This window comes from Aspergillus pseudodeflectus (assembly GCF_044049435.1).
Source record: "Aspergillus pseudodeflectus strain CBS 756.74 chromosome Unknown BJX68scaffold_23, whole genome shotgun sequence".
NCBI classification, from domain to species: domain Eukaryota; kingdom Fungi; phylum Ascomycota; class Eurotiomycetes; order Eurotiales; family Aspergillaceae; genus Aspergillus; species Aspergillus pseudodeflectus.
In genome coordinates, this window is record NW_027263799.1 from 489,385 (window position 1) to 510,926 (window position 21,542).

The following is a 21,542-nucleotide window of genomic DNA, read 5'->3' on the forward strand; positions in this document are numbered from 1 at the left end:
ACGGGTAGAGTTAAAGAAGTCCTTTATAAATATAGCCTTAATCCTAAGACTATCTCTATGGAAGATATATTCCCCTTTAGCCTAGCAGGTCTCTAGGTCGTGTACCCTAAGCTATAGTATTCCTAGAGTTACTTATTCTATATCTAGGGATACTACTATAAGGATCTAGAACTCCTTCTAGACCCTTTATAAGTCTTAGAGAGTAATCCTTACTTTTATAACTCCTTTATTTTAAAGCTTTCCTTTATTCACGGTTCACGTAAATATTTAATATAGGAGGATATCCCATCCTGCCTGCTTTATAAGTAAGGATAGGACTAAATTAACCTTACTCCTACTATTAATCAGGGCCCTATAATCCATGGTTATTCTACTAGGCAAGGTAGCCTTCATAGGGAGGATTATCCTCTCTCTTACTAGCTATTCCCTCCCTAGTAGTGGTTCCTTAGCTACTATAGCTGCCATGGTTATAGGTACCTTATATTATTCCTGCTTCTTCTACTCCTTCTCCTTCACGAGGTCAGGGCAGTCTGGTTTAATATGACCTAATTTCCTACATAGGTGGCATCACACGCCACCCTTATAGTTATTCTAGTATTAACCTGTTCTGCGAACCTAATAGTTGCCCATCTAGCCCTATAGTGATTATCGTCCTCTATGATCAGGTCTTAGTTATGGGGACCCTTCTAATTTTACTCTATCACCTTACCTATTATTCTTCTTCCCTTATTAAGATTAATTCTTTTATAAGATATTCGACTAGATACTTAGTTAGAGTTTTATAATAAGGGATACTAGTTCTGCTAGTGTCTTTAGGAATTAGTTTTATTCACGAACCTTCTAGCGCACTATAAATAGGAAGGACTTATAGAATAGTCTTAGAATAATAGTATCTACAGAGCGGCCTTTATTACTAATTTCTACCTACTAGTCACGCCAGTAGCTTAGGTAGATATAGTTATCCTCACCCTTATAGGGCTTTATATGAATAGCCTTACTCTAGGCTACATAGTAATAGTCCGTGGGATCTCCTAGCTGATGAAGGAGAAACTAGTAGAAGTTGTCTTATATTCATAAAGTATATTAGATATCCTTAAGCTCCTATAACCCTTGGAGTATTAAGTCAAGGTATAGGATTATAAGATTTAGATAGTCCTCCTCTAAGTAGTAATTTATTTCCCTAAAAGCCCTTATCTTTCACGTAAAGTCGTAGTAATTTATATAGGTTATTATATAATACTACTTATCTTTAGTAGGTATTTATGAAAGGAGAGGTCTTTTAGAAGGAGATAGTTACTATACTTATAATTCTGATTAGTTATACTTATAAAGGGATAACTAGTAGTCCCTTTTAATAATTATAATATATTCTACTTATTTATAAAGGTTCTTAATAGCTTTAGCTCGTTCACAAAGTTCCTTAAGGGACATATTTTTAAGGTCTTCTTAGGGTATTATATTTATAACCTTAGTTATTTAGTTACCCCTATTCGTGGAACTACTAGAAGCTAAGGGTAAGATTACTTCCATATCCTCTAGGATTATTATCCTTTTATAAGCTAGATGGATTAACTTAGTTATATTATGAGATGATTCTAGTTAGATAGTCACATCACGTGATCTTATCTTATAATATCTAGGTGTTTACTTAGATCATCCTATGATATTAAGTGTCCTTTACCCCTAATAGACAAATCACGAAGTTTAAGCATTAAAATTATAAGGACCTGAGGCCTAAAGGGGGTTATAATAAGTATAAAAGGGTATAAAGGCACTTAATAAGAGATATAAATAGTAGAATCCATGTGTAAATCAATAGTTAGGTTAATATTATAGATTAACACTGAGTTGCGAAGTCTCTGCCTTTATAAAGGGAGGATATCCTTTCATGTGCTGAGTCAGCCAGGGGCTGACTCAGCCCGCGAAGTTCTAGCTATCCTATATACATGTGGTGAGGGTCTTACAAAACCTAAGAGGCCAGAGCTACCACCTTACAGAACCCACAACCACACTATACCTATCAAGGAAGGTGTTGAACTAAACTATAAATAGATTCTTCTATTAAATAATAGAGAATCACGAGTACTAAAAGAATACATTAACAACTAGCTTGTGAAAGGAAATATCTAACTATCATAATCACCTATAGGATATAGCGTCCTATTCACTCTAAAGAAAGATGGGAGTAACTAACTCTATATTAACTACTAACCACTTAATAATGTAACCATCAAAGACTGATACCTATTACCCTTGATCTAGGAGATCCAGGACAAGATCCAAGGGGTAGTATGGTTCACGAAGTTTAATATTACTAATACCTACTACCGCATCAGGATTATAGAAGGGGAAGAATAGAAAATAGTATTCTAGATAAAATTCAGCTTCTATAAATACTTGGTTATACTGTTTGGGCTGACTAACACACCACCTATATTCTAGAGATTCATCGACGAGGTGCTAAAAGACGAAGAGGAGGAAGAGGATAATAAGGAGGACACTAGGAGCAAAGAGCCACAAGAACTAATAAGCAAGTTTGCTCTTATATACCTTAATAATATCCTGATCTTCTCTAAAGGCAGGAAGTAACATGTTAAACACATTAAACGGGTCCTTAGGAGGATAAGAAAGGTAGAGTTATAATATAAGCTTAAGAAGTATGAATTCCATATCCAGGAAACTAAGTTCCTAGGCTATTAGGTTACCAAGGGCGGTCTTAAACCTAAAGCCTCTAAAGTAAGAGCTATTAGGGAATAGCTAGTACTAAAGAACTTAAAGGAGCTATAATAGTTTATAGGGCTCTTAAACTATTACTAGAGGTATATTAACTAATACGTGTTCTATATAGCACCTTTATTCAAGCTACTACGGAAAGAGTAGAAATTCAAGTAGGAAGAAATATAGTAAGAAACCTTTAAAGCTATAAAGGAAGCCATTATAATAGTACTAATCATACTATAATACAATCCTAAACTCCAAACAACGCTAGAAACCAATGTGTTGGATTACGCCATCAGGGTAAGAATAACACAGCCAGGACTAGATAGGAAACCTAGACCAGTAGGGTTCTAGTTAAGGAAATTAACTGGACTAGAAATAAATTGTAATATCTATAATAAAGAACTACTAGCTATAGTAGTAGTATTTAAGTAATAAAGAGTCTACTTATAGAGAGCAAGGTACATAGTTATTATAAAATCTAATCACAAGAACCTGACTTACTTCATAATAACTAAAGAGTTAACATGAAGATAGGCCAGATAGGTGGAGCTACTATTATAATATAACTACAAGATTAAGCACTATAAGGGTATGGAGAATAGCCAAGTAGACGTGTTTAGTAGGAGACCTAACTACAAGGACAAGACTAGGTAGCTATAACTAATAATCCTAAGAAGAAATAATAACAGGACGCTTAGAAATAACCTAATAATCCTTATAGCTACTATAATACTCTTAGGCGACATGCTCCACACTATTAGAGAGGCTATAAAAGAGGACAAGCTGATATAGCAGATCCTAGCCTCTATACTAGGAGTATTAGAAAAGAATAGAGTACTTTATATTAAGGGACTCATCTATATTCTACTAGCACTCATCCTATAAATGATTTAGGAACACTATAATATGCTAGTATATAGGCACTTTAGTATTAATAAGACCTATAAACACATCATATAAAACTACTACTTCCTAAACATAAGAAAGAGGGTTAAAAAGTATATTAATAAATATAAAACCTGCCTATGAGACAAACTAAAGAGGCACGTATTATATAGGAAACTCTAGAACCCTAAAGTTCCATAATAACCATAGGAGTAGATCATAGTCAACTTTATTAAACCACTATCTATAACTAAGCAGGATAATAACTACCTAGTGGTTATATTAGATAGACTCATAAAGTACATATACCTGAAAGTAATAAAGATAACTATAATAGTAAAGGAGATAGTAATAATCTTTACTAATACTATTATTATAAACCATGGAGTACTAAAGTATATTACCTCTAATAGAGACAAGCTCTTTATATCTAACTTTTAGAAATTAGTTACTAATATACTGGGGATTGAACTATAGATAACAACCACATATAGACTATAGTTAAATAGATAAACTAAAAGGATCAACTAAATGATTAAGTAATACCTATGACACTACTTGAACTATGTATAGGATAATTAGGAAGAATAGCTACCTATAGCCTAATTTATATATAATAACTCGATCTATAGTATAATAGGAATAACACCTTTTAAAGTAAACTTTAGATATTACCTAAACCTCTATAGGGAACCAATCCAGAACTAACCTATTATAGAGGAAGTTAACCAATTTATAGAAAAGCTTAAGATAATTTAAATATAACTTACCTAAGATCTTAAGTTTATTAACCTAAAAATAGGAATATACTATAATAAATACCAGACTAAGCTACTAGATTTTAAAAGAGGGGAGAAAGTGTTCCTACTCTATAGAAATATCAAAACCATATAACTAAGTTAGAAATTAGATCATATCTAGCTAGGACCTTTTAAAATTAATAAAAAATTAGGACTAGTTAATTACCACCTATAACTACTAGAATTAATAAAAAGGATATACCTAAACTTTTATATTTTATTATTAGAACCTATACTAACAAACACCAAACTCGCTAAGAATATAGAAATCAAAGATAAAGGAGAACAGGAGTATAAAGTTAAGAAAATCCTAGACTCTAAGAAGGTTAGTAGTCAGGTATAGTACCTTGTAAAATAGAAGGGGTATAATACCTTAGAGAACACATAGGAACCTATTAAGAACCTAATAGGCTATTTAAAGAAGGTCTAGGAGTACCACCAGGGACTTTAAAAGTTAAAAAGTCAACATTCTACTAGAATAGTAACGACGGAGAGCTAATTATCTAAGTCAGACTAGGATTATCTGACGTCACAGCCAGCTAGGTAACTATAATATCATGCTCATTAGCTAGGCGCTCAAGCTCACGGAGATCCTTGGTGGTTAGAGGATCCTCCTCATCTAACTACTCCATCACCACTATGTCATGATCTAATATCTTGGCGCCATGATCCTTTAAGAATTTTTGTTGTTTTTAAAGACGGGCCAACTTAGCAAATAATTAAGCAGAAGCTTCTTCGGCCTTAGTAATCTCGTGATTAATCCGCTCCTTATCACGTTTTAAACTTTCCCACTAAGTGGTAGTATGGAAGCGCTTTTTATACTTCCAACCATAATGAGTGCACAACGCATAGTTTCGACTTTTTGAATCTATAATGCACGGGACGTTTCAAGAAAGGTAATAACCACAAGGTTGTTTGATGGGGAAGCCTTTATAAAGAATCTTGTTAGCCTGGCAATAATATTCCTGGTACTAATTCCGCTTAGGAAGCATGACGGGCCATCTTAAGGAAGGAAACAAAAGTGGATGACTCACCTACGGAGGATGGGGGAGGCTATGCTACTTATACTTTCGGGACGAAAGCTGAAGGAGGGGGAGATGGTATTATGAACCTAGCCAAGCGGTCAGACGTTCTACCGGCAGAACGCTCAGCGGCTGGAATATTATCGGGCGGATAATATTCCTTGATGATAAGATTATCCCCAGAATAATATTATGCTCACGATAATATTAACTATGGTTAATATTCACCTTGTAATAACCTTACTGCTGTAATAATATTATAAACCTTTAGTATTAATAGGTATGACTCTAAGCGCTTATAAGCTACGCTAAAGATGAGCTGTTATATAACACGGCTCACCTAGAAACTAAGCACCCATGAACACCTGATAACTAACAGCCAAAGACTAAGGACCCTTATAGACTATAGACCAGCCTAGATCATGATCTTAGGACCATAGACCTGGGGAGACTAAGGGCCTAGGACGCAGGACCTATAAGGACTATAAACTATAACCTAGGAAAAATAGAGTTCTAATAAAGTATAATTCTAAATTAGATAGAAGATATAGGAAATAGCTACACCCTAGTATACTAATAAGTCATGTGTATATACTATCTAGAGACTATAGAAAGGTATATAGCCTAGTCTATAAGAGACTACTAGAGGGACTATAGGATAGTACCTAGAATAGTATATAGGGGAAGGATATATAAGGATACTTATTACCTACCTATATTTAGTCTTACTTATTCTTTATAATTAATACTATTATTATTCTAAGTACTACTTTTAGATTATTCTGATCTAAGACTCTTATAATAATACTTTATCTAGTACTTCTTAACAGGCTTTATTATATATAGTAGAGACTGGCCTTGCTTTATTATACCTTAGCTATCCTAACTATGACTAGTCTCCATACTAGTTGGACATTAAGTAAACCCAAGTAAGTCAATCCATTGTCAGGGCTTAGGTCAAGACGATCCCAGGGTCTAGGAAGGCTTGAAAGGTCAACCTTCCGTAACAAACACCTTGTTGCTTGCTAGGACCTTACTATAGGTAAAGACTAACTAGTGTCTACCACCAATCCAACCTCACTACTTATAGTTTGAATCACTTCCTAACCTAGTAACTAGTAAGATGGTCAGCACCTATTCTAGCTTCTAAGCTCTCGCGACTAGCGGCTTTACTATTAGCCCCTAGCTAGATATACCTTACTCCTAGATAGTTATTCCTAACTCCCAAGCTACGTAAGTAGCTATAGTATAGGAAACCCCTCTACCTATAGAGTTACTTTAACCTCTCCCTAAACCATCTAGGACCTCTAAGGATAAGTGGCTAGCTTATAGCCCCCCTTTAGAGTCCTCTAAGCTTATAGGGCGTCCTAGTGCCTTAGGATTCCCTAGGGGAGGATCTAAACCATCTAATCTAGATTCTAATAACCTAGACTATCCCTCCCCTTCTAAGGAAGAGAGCTTATCTCTAACATACTACTAGTATACACCTAAAAGGGTAATAACTAGGAAACCCTTACTAGTCTAGTTAATTAAGGTACTTACTAATAACCTCTAATAGATTAGTAAGCGTGTTAAGGGGCCTAATAGTAGCCTAAAGCTAGAAGAGATCCCTATATATTATAGAAAGAACCTTAGGGAATAGTATATATGGACTACTAATACTAAGGACTATCACGCCTAGTATCCATGTAAATACTTAATAGAGGAGTTATGGGTCCATTATAGTATTAGCTAATATAATAATCTAATCAGGCTCGCGTGGTATATCTATATTAACTATTAAGACCCCTCTAAGCTAGAGCTAACCTAGGAGGAGCTTAAGAGCTATCTAAAGACCTAGGCTGATCCTAAAATAGATTAAATATAATAGGCCACCTTCTATATATTAAACAAGTAGTAGGGTAACTAAAAGATATATAACTAGGATATATACTATCTTAAAATCTAGGAGTTTCTTTAGAAACCTATATTCTATATATAGCTCTTTATTAAAACCTTAAATAATAACCTCTAATAGGAGCTTACTAGAACGTCTAATAAGTTCTCTTTAATTACTAATATAATTAAGGTGGCTATATATTACTAATTAATCCTCTAGTGTGAGAAGATTCATACTAAGTATTAATCCTTATATATAGAAGCTACCACCCCTCTAATAGGCTTCTAAAGTAATAGTAGATTAAATAAGTAGAAGTAAGAGGAGGAGGATAAGCTAGAGGATAACTATTACCTAGAATAATAGGAATCCTCTAACCTAATAATAAATAAGACCTAAAAAGGAAATAATAGCTCTTAGGGCTAGAAGGATTAAAGGAGAGAAAAGTAGTATAAGGAGAAATACTATTTTAAATATAATAAGGTAGGTCACTTTATTAGTAAATACCTAAAGAAGGGAGGCTTATTATAGCCTTATAGAGCTTAGTTAGGAGGTAGAGTTCCCTTTTAATCCTAGAGTAATCCCCCTCTTAAAGATTCATCCTAAGAGTAATAGGGGTTATTTACCTTAGAGCTTATAATCCTATGATATTTAGAGGATCCTAGCGCCTTCCTAGTTCTTAGAACCATTAATTTACTAATAAATAGGGCTAAATATCCTATGAAGGCGCTACTTAATACTAGGGTGGATGTAAAGCTGACGCGCCAGGGTCACGTGCATCTTCTAAATCTTCCAAAAAGACCACATGAATCGTGAGATACCTCGCGATTCCCCTAGAACCCATTAAGTAGCGCACAGGGCCTTGTAAGCCTAAGGCATCAACGCCATGTGATCCTTGAAGGTCTTACACTAAGCTATAATTATAACTACTAGAAGAGCTAGCTATAAAGGTTAATATCTATAATATAGAAAGATATATAGTTAGAACTTACTAGCTAATAACTACTACTAGTATACTTTAGTATCTTTTTAAGGTACTAGGTATATAGAGGGTCTCCTTTATAAATAAGAGAATATTTAATACTCTAGTAGGAGTATTAGTAGTAGGTATAACTAAATTAAAAAGAGAGAGAAGGTATTAGTAACTACTTATAAGAGTAACTAGGACTATATTTTACTCTTAAAAAAATAGTAGATATAGTAAAAGACTTAAGAGATATCTATTTATATTAAATAAGATATATTAAAGTAAAATTTAAGTATTAATAAAGTAGATATGATTATAAGAGAATACTAAAATAATTAATCTATAATCTAGAGAGGCGCTGAAGGTAAAAAATAAGGTAATATAAAATATAAAATATAATAGAATTAATTAGAGATAAGAAAGAAGTAAGAAATATAAAATATATATTATAATAATATATTAAAAAAGTCTAAGAGAAGAAAAAGAAGAAAAAGACTATAATTATAAATATAATACTTTAATATTATCTATCTTAGTTATCTTTTAAAAATATACTTATAATAAACTACTTTAGAAATAAAATAATATTATATCTTAATTATTTTATTATTAGGATATAAGACTATAACTAAAAGAATATTATAATTAACTAAAATAATAGGAACCTAGAATCTATAGAGTAAAATTATATTAGTATACTATAATAATACTAAAAGTTAAAGCTATGTCTAATAGCTATCTAATAGAACTAAATCTATAAACTATAATATAATTATATATAGTAGTAAGTTAAAACTCTATAAGATAGATTAAACTATAACTATAATAACCCTATCTAGAATTAAAGTAAGATTATAAGAGTATAATTATTATAAAGAGGGGAGATAGTATTAGACCCTATATATAGTATACCTATAGTATAGTGCCTTAGGTACTATACCTACATGCTATAGCTCCTACTTACTAGGAATATATAATATATAAACCACGTAGTATGGCTACTAGGCTTTACATAGTAAAGACTAGTGATTAGTTTAGTATAATAAATACATATCTTCTGAGCCCTCAGATTCCGCTTCGTATACATTCTACCCGCAGTTATATTAGCTGCGGTTCACACAGACTGGACGGAAACGAGGAATCGATGCCATTGACAGGTTGCTGCGGCTCTGCGAGACTTGCAAAATGAGATTGCCTGTGTCATACTGAAAACAATCTAGGAGAAGGATGAAGTCCAAACATCAGCAGGAATGGAGAGTGGTCAGCTGACCGCTTCGTTCTCTCATTACCTAGCCATTCCTGCCTCAGGCCGCAAGTCTCCAGAACTCAGAACATTGAGAGATCTATCGATTTCCCACTTTCGCACATACAGCTTATGCAAATCATGTCCTGTGCCTTATAAGTTTAGGGGAAATCCTTGTTGTTGTGTGTTTTGTCCGTGCAAGCTTTTGCCAATCACCTGCCAAGTTAATTCTTGCGTCTGGGTATGTCAGTCTATACCAAGTTTCTTTAGAATCAGGGGGCTGTGAAAGCTCAGCTTGTTTGCAGATGACGTACAGCAGTAAGCTCTCAGATACCGGGACTAGTCCCTTTTGGGCAACAGAGATGTACAGCGAATGAGGAAATCACAACCAGGGGCCAAAAAGTGGATGTAGTCTAAATCTGTACAAGATCATCATTGCGATCGACTATACTCATGAAGCGTTGAGTGACAGGAGAGCTGAACATTTTCTCTCTATAAAAGGAACAGGCGAGCACCGCAGAAACCCTCCTTCATCTTCATTGATTCCAATCCTGACTCTCGAAACAATAGCAAGCATGAGACTACTTTCCTCAACCACGCTATCTGCCCTGGCAGCCACAACCCTGGCCTCCGCGCCTTCGGTTACCATCGGCGCTGGCACTCTCAACGGTGGAAAGTGCAGTGCTGGGCAAGACGCAGTCTTCTACAAGGGAATTCCCTTTGCAGAGCCTCCCGTCGGGGAGTTGCGATTCGAGCCTCCCAAGGCCTACAGCGGAAACTATCCCAATGGAGTACACAATGCAACGGCCTCTGCTCCGGCTTGTATTCAGTTCAGCGGTTCGACTTCGCCGCCGGGAGCACAATCCGAAGACTGGTACGCAATTCATTACATTAAGCCTGACAAGAGACTACCTCTAACACATCATTGAACTCGCCAGCCTTTACTTGGACGTTTGGGCTCCATCCAGTGCGACCAAGGACTCGAAGCTCCCTGTTAAAGTCTGGATCTTTGGCGGATCCGACACAGAAGGCGGCACTGGATACTCCCTCTATGACGGCTGCAACCTAGCGGAGACAGGCGCAGTCGTCGTGGCACTGAACTACAGGCTCGGCCCCCTCGGTTTCCTGGCGCTTGACAGTGCCGGGTTTTATGGCAACCAGGGGATTCAGGATCTCATTCTGGGTTTCGAGTGGGTGCAGAGCAGCATCTCTGCCTTTGGCGGCGACCCGGTATGTGATCCATCTGATTTGTGCAGCGCATGAATTCTGGAAAATCCTGGGCGAACTATAGAACTATAGATATTAATTGCCTTTATACAGGAGAAAGTGCTCGCTTTTGGACAATCTGCTGGAGCTACAGATCTCTACGCTATTGCGAGTCTTCCTCAGGCGCCGTCTCTCTTCAAGAGCGCCATAATTGAATCGATTGCTCTACCCCAGTTGACTCTCAAATCGGTTGCTCAGAAACTCGGTGCATCCTTTGCGAAGACGCTTCAATGCGGTCTTGACGACGTAAGTGGATACCTAGGTACCCCTTCGTCCCTTCTTGAAGTATACTGAGCTTCCAGTAGAAATCGTGTCTACAATCTGTATCTTCCAGCGATATTCACAAGGCATATAGTTCCGACTCCTACATGGGTTCAGGACTCGGGGGCTACAGCCCGGGCGTTGCTAATAGCCAAACACCGAAATACTGGCCGATTGTAGACGGTAAGGTGATCAAAGAGAATCCTCTCACTCGCGGATCACAAGTCCCAACGGTCTTTGGATATAGTATGTATAGCCCAACATTGTTCCACCAAACCATGCTAACTTTACGAAACTCGAAGATCAACAGGAAGGCACTCTGGACGCAATCTCGGCGTACAACTCCCCAGAGGTGATTGCAAGCCTCACAGCAGCAAACTACACAGCATTCCTACAAGGAAACTTTGGCTCCGCCGCAGCGCAGATAATCCAGAAATACTACCCTTTATCTGCATTCGAGTCCGCCGTTGCAGAGCTCGGGCTCACAGCCGGATCCGGCGTGTTCGAGGCCATTGCCCATGTCATCACCGACGCGCATTTCAAATGCCCAACATATCGCAGCGCCCTGAGTACCGCGCGCAATGGTAACAACGCAGTCTGGGCGTATGAGTTCACGCACAATAACACCTGTGCGTGGCTTGATACGCTCGTCCCATCGCAGGCGACTTGTCCTTCCTGGGCGCCGCGCATACGGCCGAGATCCCGTTCGTGCTGGGAAATCTGGATTTCGACTACCGCGGAGAAGGACTGAACTACACGTGCAACTCCTCGGCAGTAGAGCGGGCTCTTAGCACTGAGATGATCAACCTGTGGACCGCGATGGCAGAAGACGGCGACCCATCCACGGAGGCGATCCAGTGGCCGGGATTCGAAATCACATCGTCCGGTGCCAACACCCCTGGGATGATCTTCGCGAACTCGAGCACGTCGGGCACGATTGACTACTCGGTCTGCAAGTTGTGGGCACAGGTTAGTGCTATGCTGGATGGGAATACCACGACAGCCGTACCATCTCCTAGTAGCAGTGTTGTACCGCCTAGCACGGTGTTGCCAACCAGCGCTGTGCCGTTTGATGGCGGAGCGGTTTCTGCTTCGGTTGGAGGGTCGATCTTAGTGAGTGCGTTTGTGATGGTTGGTGCTGCTCTTGCGTAAGCATATAAACAGCTTGTATATAACTAGTATGGAGGGGATCTACACTGGTGAAAAAGGTATGATTTGGTCATTACTAGATAACGAAGCCTACTAGGCATAACTTTGTACACCACAGGAACATATCAACCTGCACACTAACTACTTCATTATGGTATGATACTTAGATAGGAGACCTCAATCTGATAACTCCACTTTCAAACGCAGCGCCCCGATATAACCCAATAAACTTTCGCGCATCCCCTCTGCAGAAGTACAGAGTAAGCAGGATCACAGTTTTTGAGTGGAGACAAGCCGGCTTTCAACTGGTAATTTCCAATGGTCGCAATCGGGACCTGGTTATTTGATCATGCAGTATCTATCTTGGGGTCACTCAATTGCTCGCTTCCAATCCCCTTCCCGCCTCCCTCAGGACTGTATGTCTTGGCTAGGTCGCAAAACAGCTTTACAAATGATTGCTCGTATGTACACTGCTTTGCTGGAAAAAGAGGCTATTTACTTATCCAGGTCACTCTCTCAGTCTCCAATCAAACGCCCCCCGCTTGATCTCAAGAATACACCTTAGTGAACTGGAGCCTGAAGACTCCCATTGACAATGTGAGGGGAGCATCACTGTCTTCCCTCACAGTCCCACCTAATAAACGCAGGGTGCGTGGGCTTGTCAGCGTTTTCAGCGGCGAGCACGGCATTACCCCTCGATATCGAGTAGCGAGTACCTTTTCTATTAATAAAACGAGTCTGCATAGGTACTCCATGGATTGAAGGGGTTTAAGCACTACTTGGCTGCGGCGGAGTTGGACGGTCACAAATTGGTGGAGGTCTTGGCGCGAGCAGGACCAGAAATCCAGCCCTAATCCGAACAGTCCAGAGTCTCCTTCGACTCCCTTGTTCGCTCAGATGATGATCCTGTCTGTCAGACCGTTTCATTCCCATTTGTACAGACGTCATCAGACAAGACGTGCAAGTCGCGATTATCACTACAACAAAGGCTGATGCATGATGAAGATGGATATATATATATATTCGATTGACCTAAAACGCATTGACCCATAAAAGCATAAGAACGACGCGAGAGCAAAACAGTAGAGATAAATCTTCTATAACCAACGAATCTCAAATTCACAGTCTAACCCATCAAACCGTCTGCAACCTGGTAATAAGCTTCGAACAAAGCGCCTGCAACCCATTGGCCCCCAAAATCTCAAAGACAGCAAACGTAACCGAAAACGACTTCTCGACCCAATTCCTCAGTTTCACCGCACTCAGCGAATCCATCCCGTACGCCGAAAGCGGTTTGTTCGCCTTGATCGGTTCGTCCAGTCGCAGCATCCGCAACAGCTGGCTTTGGAACAGCTCGATGGCTGCTTCCGTTAGGGCAGTGCTGTCCGCGCCGGAGGATTGCATGCAGAGGAAATCGGTGACGGCTTGTGATTCTTGGTTGGCGGAATTTTGGGCTGGTTGGTTGCTCGTTCCGGCGCGGGAGAGGGTTCTGAAGCGGATGTCGTTTAGAAGGTCAGAGGTTGTGGGGAGCGGGAAGCTGAGGGCCATGATTAGTTGTGAGGATGGGGCGTTGCGCGTGTTCTGCTGCTCCTTGATGGATGCGTCCATGAGGTAGAAAAGTTCCCCTTGCTCAATGTTGAGCCACTGTGGATCGGTGAAGTAGTGCAGCAGTCCCGGGTTCTCCATTGCCACACCGGTATCCTGCACCGCACCGATATCGAGCGAAAGCGCAGGCAGTCCCAGGCCACGGCGATACGCAGCGAACGAGTCGAGGAAGGAGTTCGCCGCCGCGTAATTCGCCTGACCGCTCTGACCAATCACTCCGGAGATACTCGACAGAAGAGTAAAGAAGTCCAGTTCGAGACCCAATTCCTCGGCAGCCTGGTGAAGGTTCCAGGCTCCACGCACCTTGGGTGCAATGCACCGTCGGTAGGAATCTGCATCCATCAACTCGTAGGGCTTATCCAGGAGGACCATTGCGCCGTGAACGATTCCGCAGACGGGGAGCGACGCCTGCTGGAGCGCACCCTTGATCGACTCATAGGACGTAACGTCGCCTTTGACGACTTGAATCTCACAGCCGAGGCGACGGCAGGTCTCGACTATCCATGCCGCTCGCGGGGTGCTGCTGCCGCTGCGGGAGAGGACAACGATGCATTTTGCGCCGCGGAGGGCGAGGTACTCGGCGAGCGTGCCTCCAATTCCGTGCAATCCGCCGGTTATCAGGTATGACCTGTCCTTGCGAATGACGGAGAGTGAAGGTGCGGGGCGGATTGATACGGCCCCATTGTCCGAGCCATGGGAAATGACGACCTTGCCAACATGGCGTCCAGTGCTGAGATGCTCAAACGCCTGGCGGATTTCTGCATACGAGAAAGTCTTCACAGGATGGATTATCTGGAGGTGTTGCTTCTCGAACAGGCCAAAGGCCTGGGTAAGAAGGCTAGATGAGGAGCGTCAGAATCTTCCTTGAATACTTTAGATGACCGGACAGAGCCACGAACCTTCGAACAAGGTCATCCGAAACCTGCTTGCTTGTCAAGTCAAAGGCCTTGACCAAGCAGTTGCGCTCAAAGGGGCCAGGGGCGAGACGCCGACCACGCAGACCCCGCCCAATGTCGACGAGAATGCCGCCATCAGCGCAGATACGCCATGTCTCATCTAGCAATTCGCCGGTTAGGCTGTTGAGAATAACGTCCACGCCTCTTCCTTTGGTACTGGCAATGATTGCGTCTGCAAAGTCGGTGGTACGCGAGGAGAAGATGCGGCTGGCTGGGATGTTGAGGTGCTCTTGGAGGAAGGAACGCTTTTCATCGCTGCCCACTGTAACATAGATCTGTGGTTTGGTGTTAGTGAAGCTCGGAGGTATCAGGCTGAAACCAGAACATACCTCTGCCTGTAGGTATTGAGCGAGCTGTATGGCGGCAATGCCAACTCCTCCCGCACCGGAGTGAATCAAGACAGACTGTGCGAATTAGCCTTGGTTGCCTCTCATACAATATATTGCCCAGACCATGCTACTTACCTGACCCTTGCGCAACCCAGCAATATTCACCAAGGCGTATATGGCCGTCATGAACGAAAGAGGCAGAGCAGCCGCGACCTAATATCCCTCGTCAGATTACCAGGTCCAGTCAGTTCCTGCTTGATTACTGAACATACCTCGAGAGCCATTCCGTCAGGCACATGGTGTACTCGCTTATACGTAGTCCGAACCCGGTTGGCGAACGCACCGCTATCAGTAAAGGCGACCTTGTCACCAACACGGAAGGTGTGCACATTCTGTCCGACCTTTGTGACACTGCCGGCGCCGTCGAATCCGAGTGCCTGGTCGTCGCCTGGAATTGCACCGGCCGAGATTTGCACGTCCTGGGAAATATGTCAGTCAGGCCGTCACCGCAGTACTAGGCAACTGTTGCAGAGATTCAACGAACCTTGTAGTTCAATCCAGTCGCGTACACCTCGATCTCAACTTGGTCTGCAGCCAACGGAGGTTCCTCGTTTGTAGCCTCGTAAAGCTCGAGCGAGTCGAATGAGCCCAGATTGGTGACTCCGAGCTTTACATGCTTCGCGTTATCATGCAGCGACTGCGCGTTCGGAGCGGTGACCGGAGCGTCATTGACATTCAACTCTTCGGCATCGGCCTTTCGCAGGGTCCTGCTCACATGCAGGATGCCATCTCGCTCTACAAACTCCGAATCTTCCCCGGAAGCGCCCTCGCTGGAGGTAATGGAATCTAGAAGCTTCAGGATGGTCACAGAATTATCCCGAGGAGACTTCGACTCAACATCGAGGGTGACCAGTCTGACAGCCGGATTCTCGGATCGAATACTGCGCGACAAGCCGTGGATGAGGGCATTGTTTGGGTTCGTGACCTTGTGTTGAGCGCCCTGCGTAACCCATAGGGTGGACGGTGCCTTGAGAACCAGATCACGGATGCTGGTCCATTGCTCATCAGTCACGTCGCCGAGGACTGGGGACGAGAAATCGTCGAGGACAACGACTGCTTTGACGTCGTTTGTAGGTGCACCGAATGTTGTTTGCAGCTGGACGGCGTATCCGGCGTCGGTGAGCGATTCGGTGAAAGTGTTCAGCAGCCCAGATTGAGGGTCGGCTGAAATGATCGAGATAACCTGGGGTTCCTCCTGCTCTGATGGCGGTGTAGCGAGCTCAATGGATCGACTGAAATAAGCAAAGCTAGATCCATCGATAGGGATCTTGAACAGTGTGTTGAATCCAGCATCCTGAAGGAGGGCCTCGTCGGCGTCTTGGCCCGAAGGTGTTGTCGCAGATCGCTGGACGAACAGATACACGACGTCGCCCTTGGCCTCGGACGGCTTGATTCGCTCGAGCACCGACGTCTGCGCCGTAGCCACGAGATCCTGGTACTGGACAATGACGAGATCAACCCCCGGATCAGGGAAGATGGCATTTGCGTCCTTGCCTAGGAGCTTGAACTCTGCGTTCGGCCGGTCGCCGACGCTGCTGCGGACAGTGCTCAAACGGGCGGAATCGGGATCCGCATAAGTATAGTGCTCAGAGGCTCCTCTCAGCCCCTCGCTTGCCCCCTCGAACCAGGCCGGGGAGACGCTGTCCGAAGTGAGGTTGATTTCCCCGACGCGGAGAGTCGGCTTCTTGAATGCGATGAGATTGATCACGTCCGCCACTGCAGATTCCGGACGCAGCACACTGAGAATCTGGGCTTGAGAGAGGAACTCAAAGTCCGGCAGCCATGCAGGGACCAGGAGTTCTGGATCAGCATCCACCCCGTCGCCCATGTTGAGCTCGGAGAACCGCAGCCCCTTGAACTCGAGAAGCAGCTGACCCGTTGACGTACTCCAGACAGAGGCATCCGTGTAATGATTCCGTCGTTTCTCCTTCGCTCCTGCACCAGAATGCCCGGCGCGGGCTACAGAGATAGCAGTCTCACCCTCTGCTGGCAACCCCCCACTGGGACCAACAGTAAGCTCCTCGAGATGAGACGGGAGGAGCAACGACTTGATCTCGCTGCGCAGGCCGCTATACAGCGCGGGGAAGACGGATTGGAAGCAGATGTCGAGGGTAGATGGGTGCATCGCGTACGGGTGCTGCGGGAACCCTGTCGATGGCGGGTTTCGGGACAGGGTTGAACGGGTTTCCTGTTGGCCTGCGCGGCACTCGATCTCGAGGAGCCGCTGGAAGTCGGGTCCGTAGGTGCAGCCTCGGTGGTCGAGGGCGCGGTACCAGTGCTCGGCGGATTCGGAGTATCCGAGGGGTGCGAGGGTTTCTTTGTCTGCTGCTGTAGTATCGTTAGCCTGGCTGTCTAGAGTCGAGTAGATGGTGGGGTGAATCTGCCTACCCCGAGCAGCGACCTGGCGAACAGAGATGCGGCCATCGCAGTGAGTAACCGAAGTCCCCTCCTGGATAGAAAGCACCCTAAATCCAGTCCACGAGGTGTAATCATCCGACACCTCAGTAAACGCCAGCACGACGGTAGTATCCTTTCCAGAATCCAAGGCAAGCGCCCGTCGGAAGTTAACATCCCTCAGCACAAACTGCAGATCCGTGACACCCGCCACATCAGGAATCGGGTTCACGCTCTGTCTGGCCTGGTACACGGCCTCAATCGCCATAGCCAGGTACCCCGCAGCAGGGAACACGGGATCACCAGCCATGCGATGGTCCTTGAGCCAGGGCATGTCGTCCAGCCGGATGATGCTCTTCCACGAGGGCGCCGACCAGGGCGTGCCCAGGATCTTACGGCCGAGCAGCTCGTGGTACGGGAATTGCCCGAAGCGCCAGTCCTTGCTCGCGTCGCTTTCGTGCCAGTAGACGGCCGAGTGGTCCCAGGAGTAGTTGGGGAGGTCGACGAGGACGGAGGGTCTGGAGGTGGGCTCGTCTGCCGATGGAAAATTGACTGCCCCGAGGGAGAGGGGATAGTCGGCGACGTACAGTTTGCCCGCGAGCTCGTGCATGGCTTCACCGCCGTCTTTGCCGCGGTCGAGGGCCGCCAGGTATTGCACACCCTTGACCGAGATGCCTTCCAGGATCTGTCGGACGGGACCGGCGAGTGCGCCACTCGGGCCAATTTCCAGGAGGAGGGTCGCACTGGAGTCCTTGACAAGCTCCGCCGCTGCGTCAGAGAACAGCACAGGCGAGGCCATGTTCACCCGCCAGTACTCTGAATCGCACGGCTGGTCGAGGAGATGCCCCGTGACAGACGAGAACATCTGTGCCGCATCGGAGGCCCGAGCAGGAGCAGGGTACTTGGCCCATTCAGCCTCGAGCTGCTTCTTGTACAAGGCGGCGATATCCGCGACGTACGACGAGTGGTAGGCCAAATCGACCCGCAGCAACCGGGCAAAGGTTCCTTGCGCTTCCAATTGGGCTTGGACGCCAACGAGGTGACTCTTCGGTCCAGAGAGCGTCACGCTGTTTGGACTGTTAACGCAGGCGACTTGGACCTCCCGTGGCATATCGGGCAGCAGCTGCTTGAGCTGCTCTGTGCCTGCGCCCACTGCGCACATTCCGAGGGGCTCTACTATTGTCGGCCCCAGCACTGCCGCTGCCTGGCCGCGATAGAACGCTGCGAGGATCGCTTGTTCCTGGCTGAGGTAGCCTGCTGCATAGGCTGCTGCGATTTCTCCGGATGAATGCCCGACGACTGCGAGCGGCAGGACGCCCCATTCTTCGAGGATGGAGAGAATGGCGAGCTGCAGCGCTGTGATCAGGGGCTGCGAGAGCTCTGGCTTCTGATAATAATCTGCCTGGCGGGGCTCGCTCAACTCGTCTATATGATTGTTAGATCTCGCACGGCACGACATTTACGAGTTTGGAGAAACATCTTACCAACAAGTGACCACGAGGGCGGCGTCGAGGTACTCTGCAAGACGGTATCAAGGTATCGCAACCTCTTCGCAGCACACGGAAAGTTCTTGATAAGCCCAGCTCCCATCTGCGGCCACTGGCTGCCCTGTCCCGTAAAGACAAATGCGACTTTCGGCGGCTCCATACCCTTCTCTCCAAACTCCACCTTGGCCCGATTCAGGTTCGCTGCGCTCGTAACGACGTATCCTCTGTAGGCGTGGTGGGTACGGCGCTGGCCCAGTGTATACGCCAGGTCGGACGGCTTCACCTTGACGTTCAGATCAGCCAGATGTCGCTTGATGTCGGTGTAGTAGCGTTTCAGAGATTCCTCGGATGCCGCGGAGAAGACCATGGTGTATAGTTTCTTCGACGTGCTTTGGCGGGATGCGAGCGCTTGGCTTGACCGCGATGAGGCGTGCGGCTTGGACCATTCTTCCCCGAGAGATCCTTTTGGCTCTTCGACAATAACGTGGGCATTGGCTCCGCCGAAGCCGAATGAGTTTACGCTCACCCGGCGAAGGGGGACGGCGGGCCAGCTGATTGTTTTTGTTGGGATTTGCAGTGCGCCTCCGAGTAGGTCAACTGCGTCTCAGGTCAGCTATGCCGCATAACATGTGTGAAATGGGGTAGGGGTGAAGTATACTTTTGGGGTTCAACTCTTTCAAGGTACTCTGACCGGGGATCTTCCCTTTCTCCATTGAGAGAACAGCTTTGATCAACCCGCTGATTCCCGCCGCCGGCTCCGAGTGTCCTAGATTGCCCTTGACCTGTAAAGGACGGTTGTCAGTATTCTTCCGAGTTGATGTTAGGAGATCAAGGTTATGGCACCCACCGATCCGAGTATCAATGGTGCCTGGGGGTCTCTGGTACCCCCGAACACCGCAGATAATCCATTGACTTCGATGGGGTCACCGGCCTAAACGATCCAAACCCGTTAGCCACCATAAACGCATTCCTTACCCTGCTCTCCACACTAATCCCGACCGAAGTTCACATACCTGCGTCCCCGTTCCATGACACTCGACATACGCCGTCGCATTGAAATCACTGATCCCCGCACGCTTATACGCAGCTCGAATACACGCCGCCTGCTGTTCCGCGCTCGGCGTCGAGATACCCACCGTGGCACCGTTGCTATTACTCGCCGAGGCACGGATCACTGCGCGGATCGGGTCGCCATCGGCAACGGCTTGGTCGAGCCGCTTGAGGATTACTGCGTTGACGGCCTCGGCTTTGACGTAGCCGTCCGCTTTGGCGTCGAAGACTTGGCAGAGGCCGGTTCGCGAGTAGACGCTGCCGACTTGGCCCTCTGGAGAGGTGTTAGTAGGGCTGGGCGGCGAGTGGTATCAATGAGAAAGGGACGTGGTGGTACCAACCTTCTAGTAATTCGTCGGGGCTATGATTGAATCTCGTCAGTATTGGGGGCTATCGAGTAGCAGGGAACGTACTTCAGAAACAAGTGTGACGCAGCTACGACGGCCGCAGAAATATCGTTGGCAGCCAGGTAGCGACAGGCCAAGTCGACACTTGTCAGGCCTCCAGAGCAGGCCGTATCAACTGTCATACTAGACGACGAATGTTAGAAACTGTCCTGCGTGCTAGCGAGGCTTTCCAACGCAACGTACCTGGGTCCCTTGATGTTGAAATAGTGACTGATCCGGTTACTCATGATGGAACGCTTCGTGCCGGTGGTCAAATTGATCGGCCGGTCGTCGGGGTCTCGATTTTGGAGGGCGAGGAAATCTGGCACGGTTAGTTGCCCAAGTCCATTGGGTACTTTGAGTACAGGGACTCCTGACCAGTTGTAAAACTGCTAACAAAGCACCCAATCTGCTCCCCACTGATTCCATCAAGAGTCAGCCCTCCATTCTCAAGAGCCTCGTAGACAACCTCGAGCAGCTGCCTCTGCTGAGGATCCATTGAACGCGCCTCCACGGCGGAGATGTTGAAGAACGGCGCATCGAAGCGGGCGGGGTCGACATCGTGGAGGAACATGCCGCCAGGGCCCTTCATCGTTCGCGGCCGCCTCGTCCCATCATAGTGGGCCTGGCCTGAGAAACGCGACTCAGGGACCTCGTTTGAAGCAGTCTGTCCGCGCTCGAGGAAGCGCCATAGCGCCTCGGGGTCACTGTTCTGCCCTGGCAACCGGCACGCGAAACTGACGACTGCGATTGGGGGCAGGCCGGCTGCCTCTTCGCTGATACTGAGGGTGTCTGGCGTGTTGTCCATGGGGAAGTTTTATTAGTCTAAAAGATGTTGGGCGCGTAAATGGGGTATGCAGAAAAGATAAGACAAGGTGAATAGGGCTCCGTGCGCCTGTGGGGCTCCAGGTGGTCTATGAATCTAACAAGTGTATCACACACGAATCAAGTACCAGACAAACGACAAGACGAGTATGTCTCCTTCGCTGCCCATATAGCCTCTTGCTTATGTATCCCAACGCAACGGGAGAATATGGCAATCCCCGTCAACTCCATCGTCTCGCTTCGCTGAACTCATCCAGGCC

At 45.3% G+C, this 21,542-nt stretch overlaps 2 protein-coding genes across 2 annotated transcripts; one reads left to right on the forward strand and one right to left on the reverse strand.

The window, feature by feature from the left end:
• Positions 1-10,089: 10,089 nt before the first annotated feature.
• BJX68DRAFT_276133 (carboxylesterase/lipase family protein) lies at positions 10,090-12,350 on the forward strand (the record flags this gene model as incomplete). The annotated part of the gene is made up of 7 exons (XM_071048015.1): positions 10,090-10,388; positions 10,453-10,744; positions 10,835-11,026; positions 11,086-11,287; positions 11,344-11,670; positions 11,703-12,154; positions 12,309-12,350. The coding sequence occupies 7 exons, from the start codon at positions 10,090-10,092 to the stop codon at positions 12,348-12,350; spliced, it is 1,806 nt and encodes a 601-aa protein (XP_070898827.1).
• Positions 12,351-13,324: 974 nt separating this feature from the next.
• Positions 13,325-21,265, reverse strand: fma-PKS (polyketide synthase fmaB; the record flags this gene model as incomplete). The annotated part of the gene is made up of 14 exons (XM_071048016.1): positions 13,325-14,633; positions 14,695-15,026; positions 15,081-15,155; positions 15,216-15,293; positions 15,353-15,559; positions 15,625-17,468; positions 17,529-18,959; positions 19,019-19,618; positions 19,680-19,803; positions 19,869-19,952; positions 20,035-20,365; positions 20,485-20,601; positions 20,662-20,779; positions 20,836-21,265. The coding sequence occupies 14 exons, from the start codon at positions 21,263-21,265 to the stop codon at positions 13,325-13,327; spliced, it is 7,080 nt and encodes a 2,359-aa protein (XP_070898828.1).
• Between the last annotated feature and the right edge of the window lie 277 nt (positions 21,266-21,542).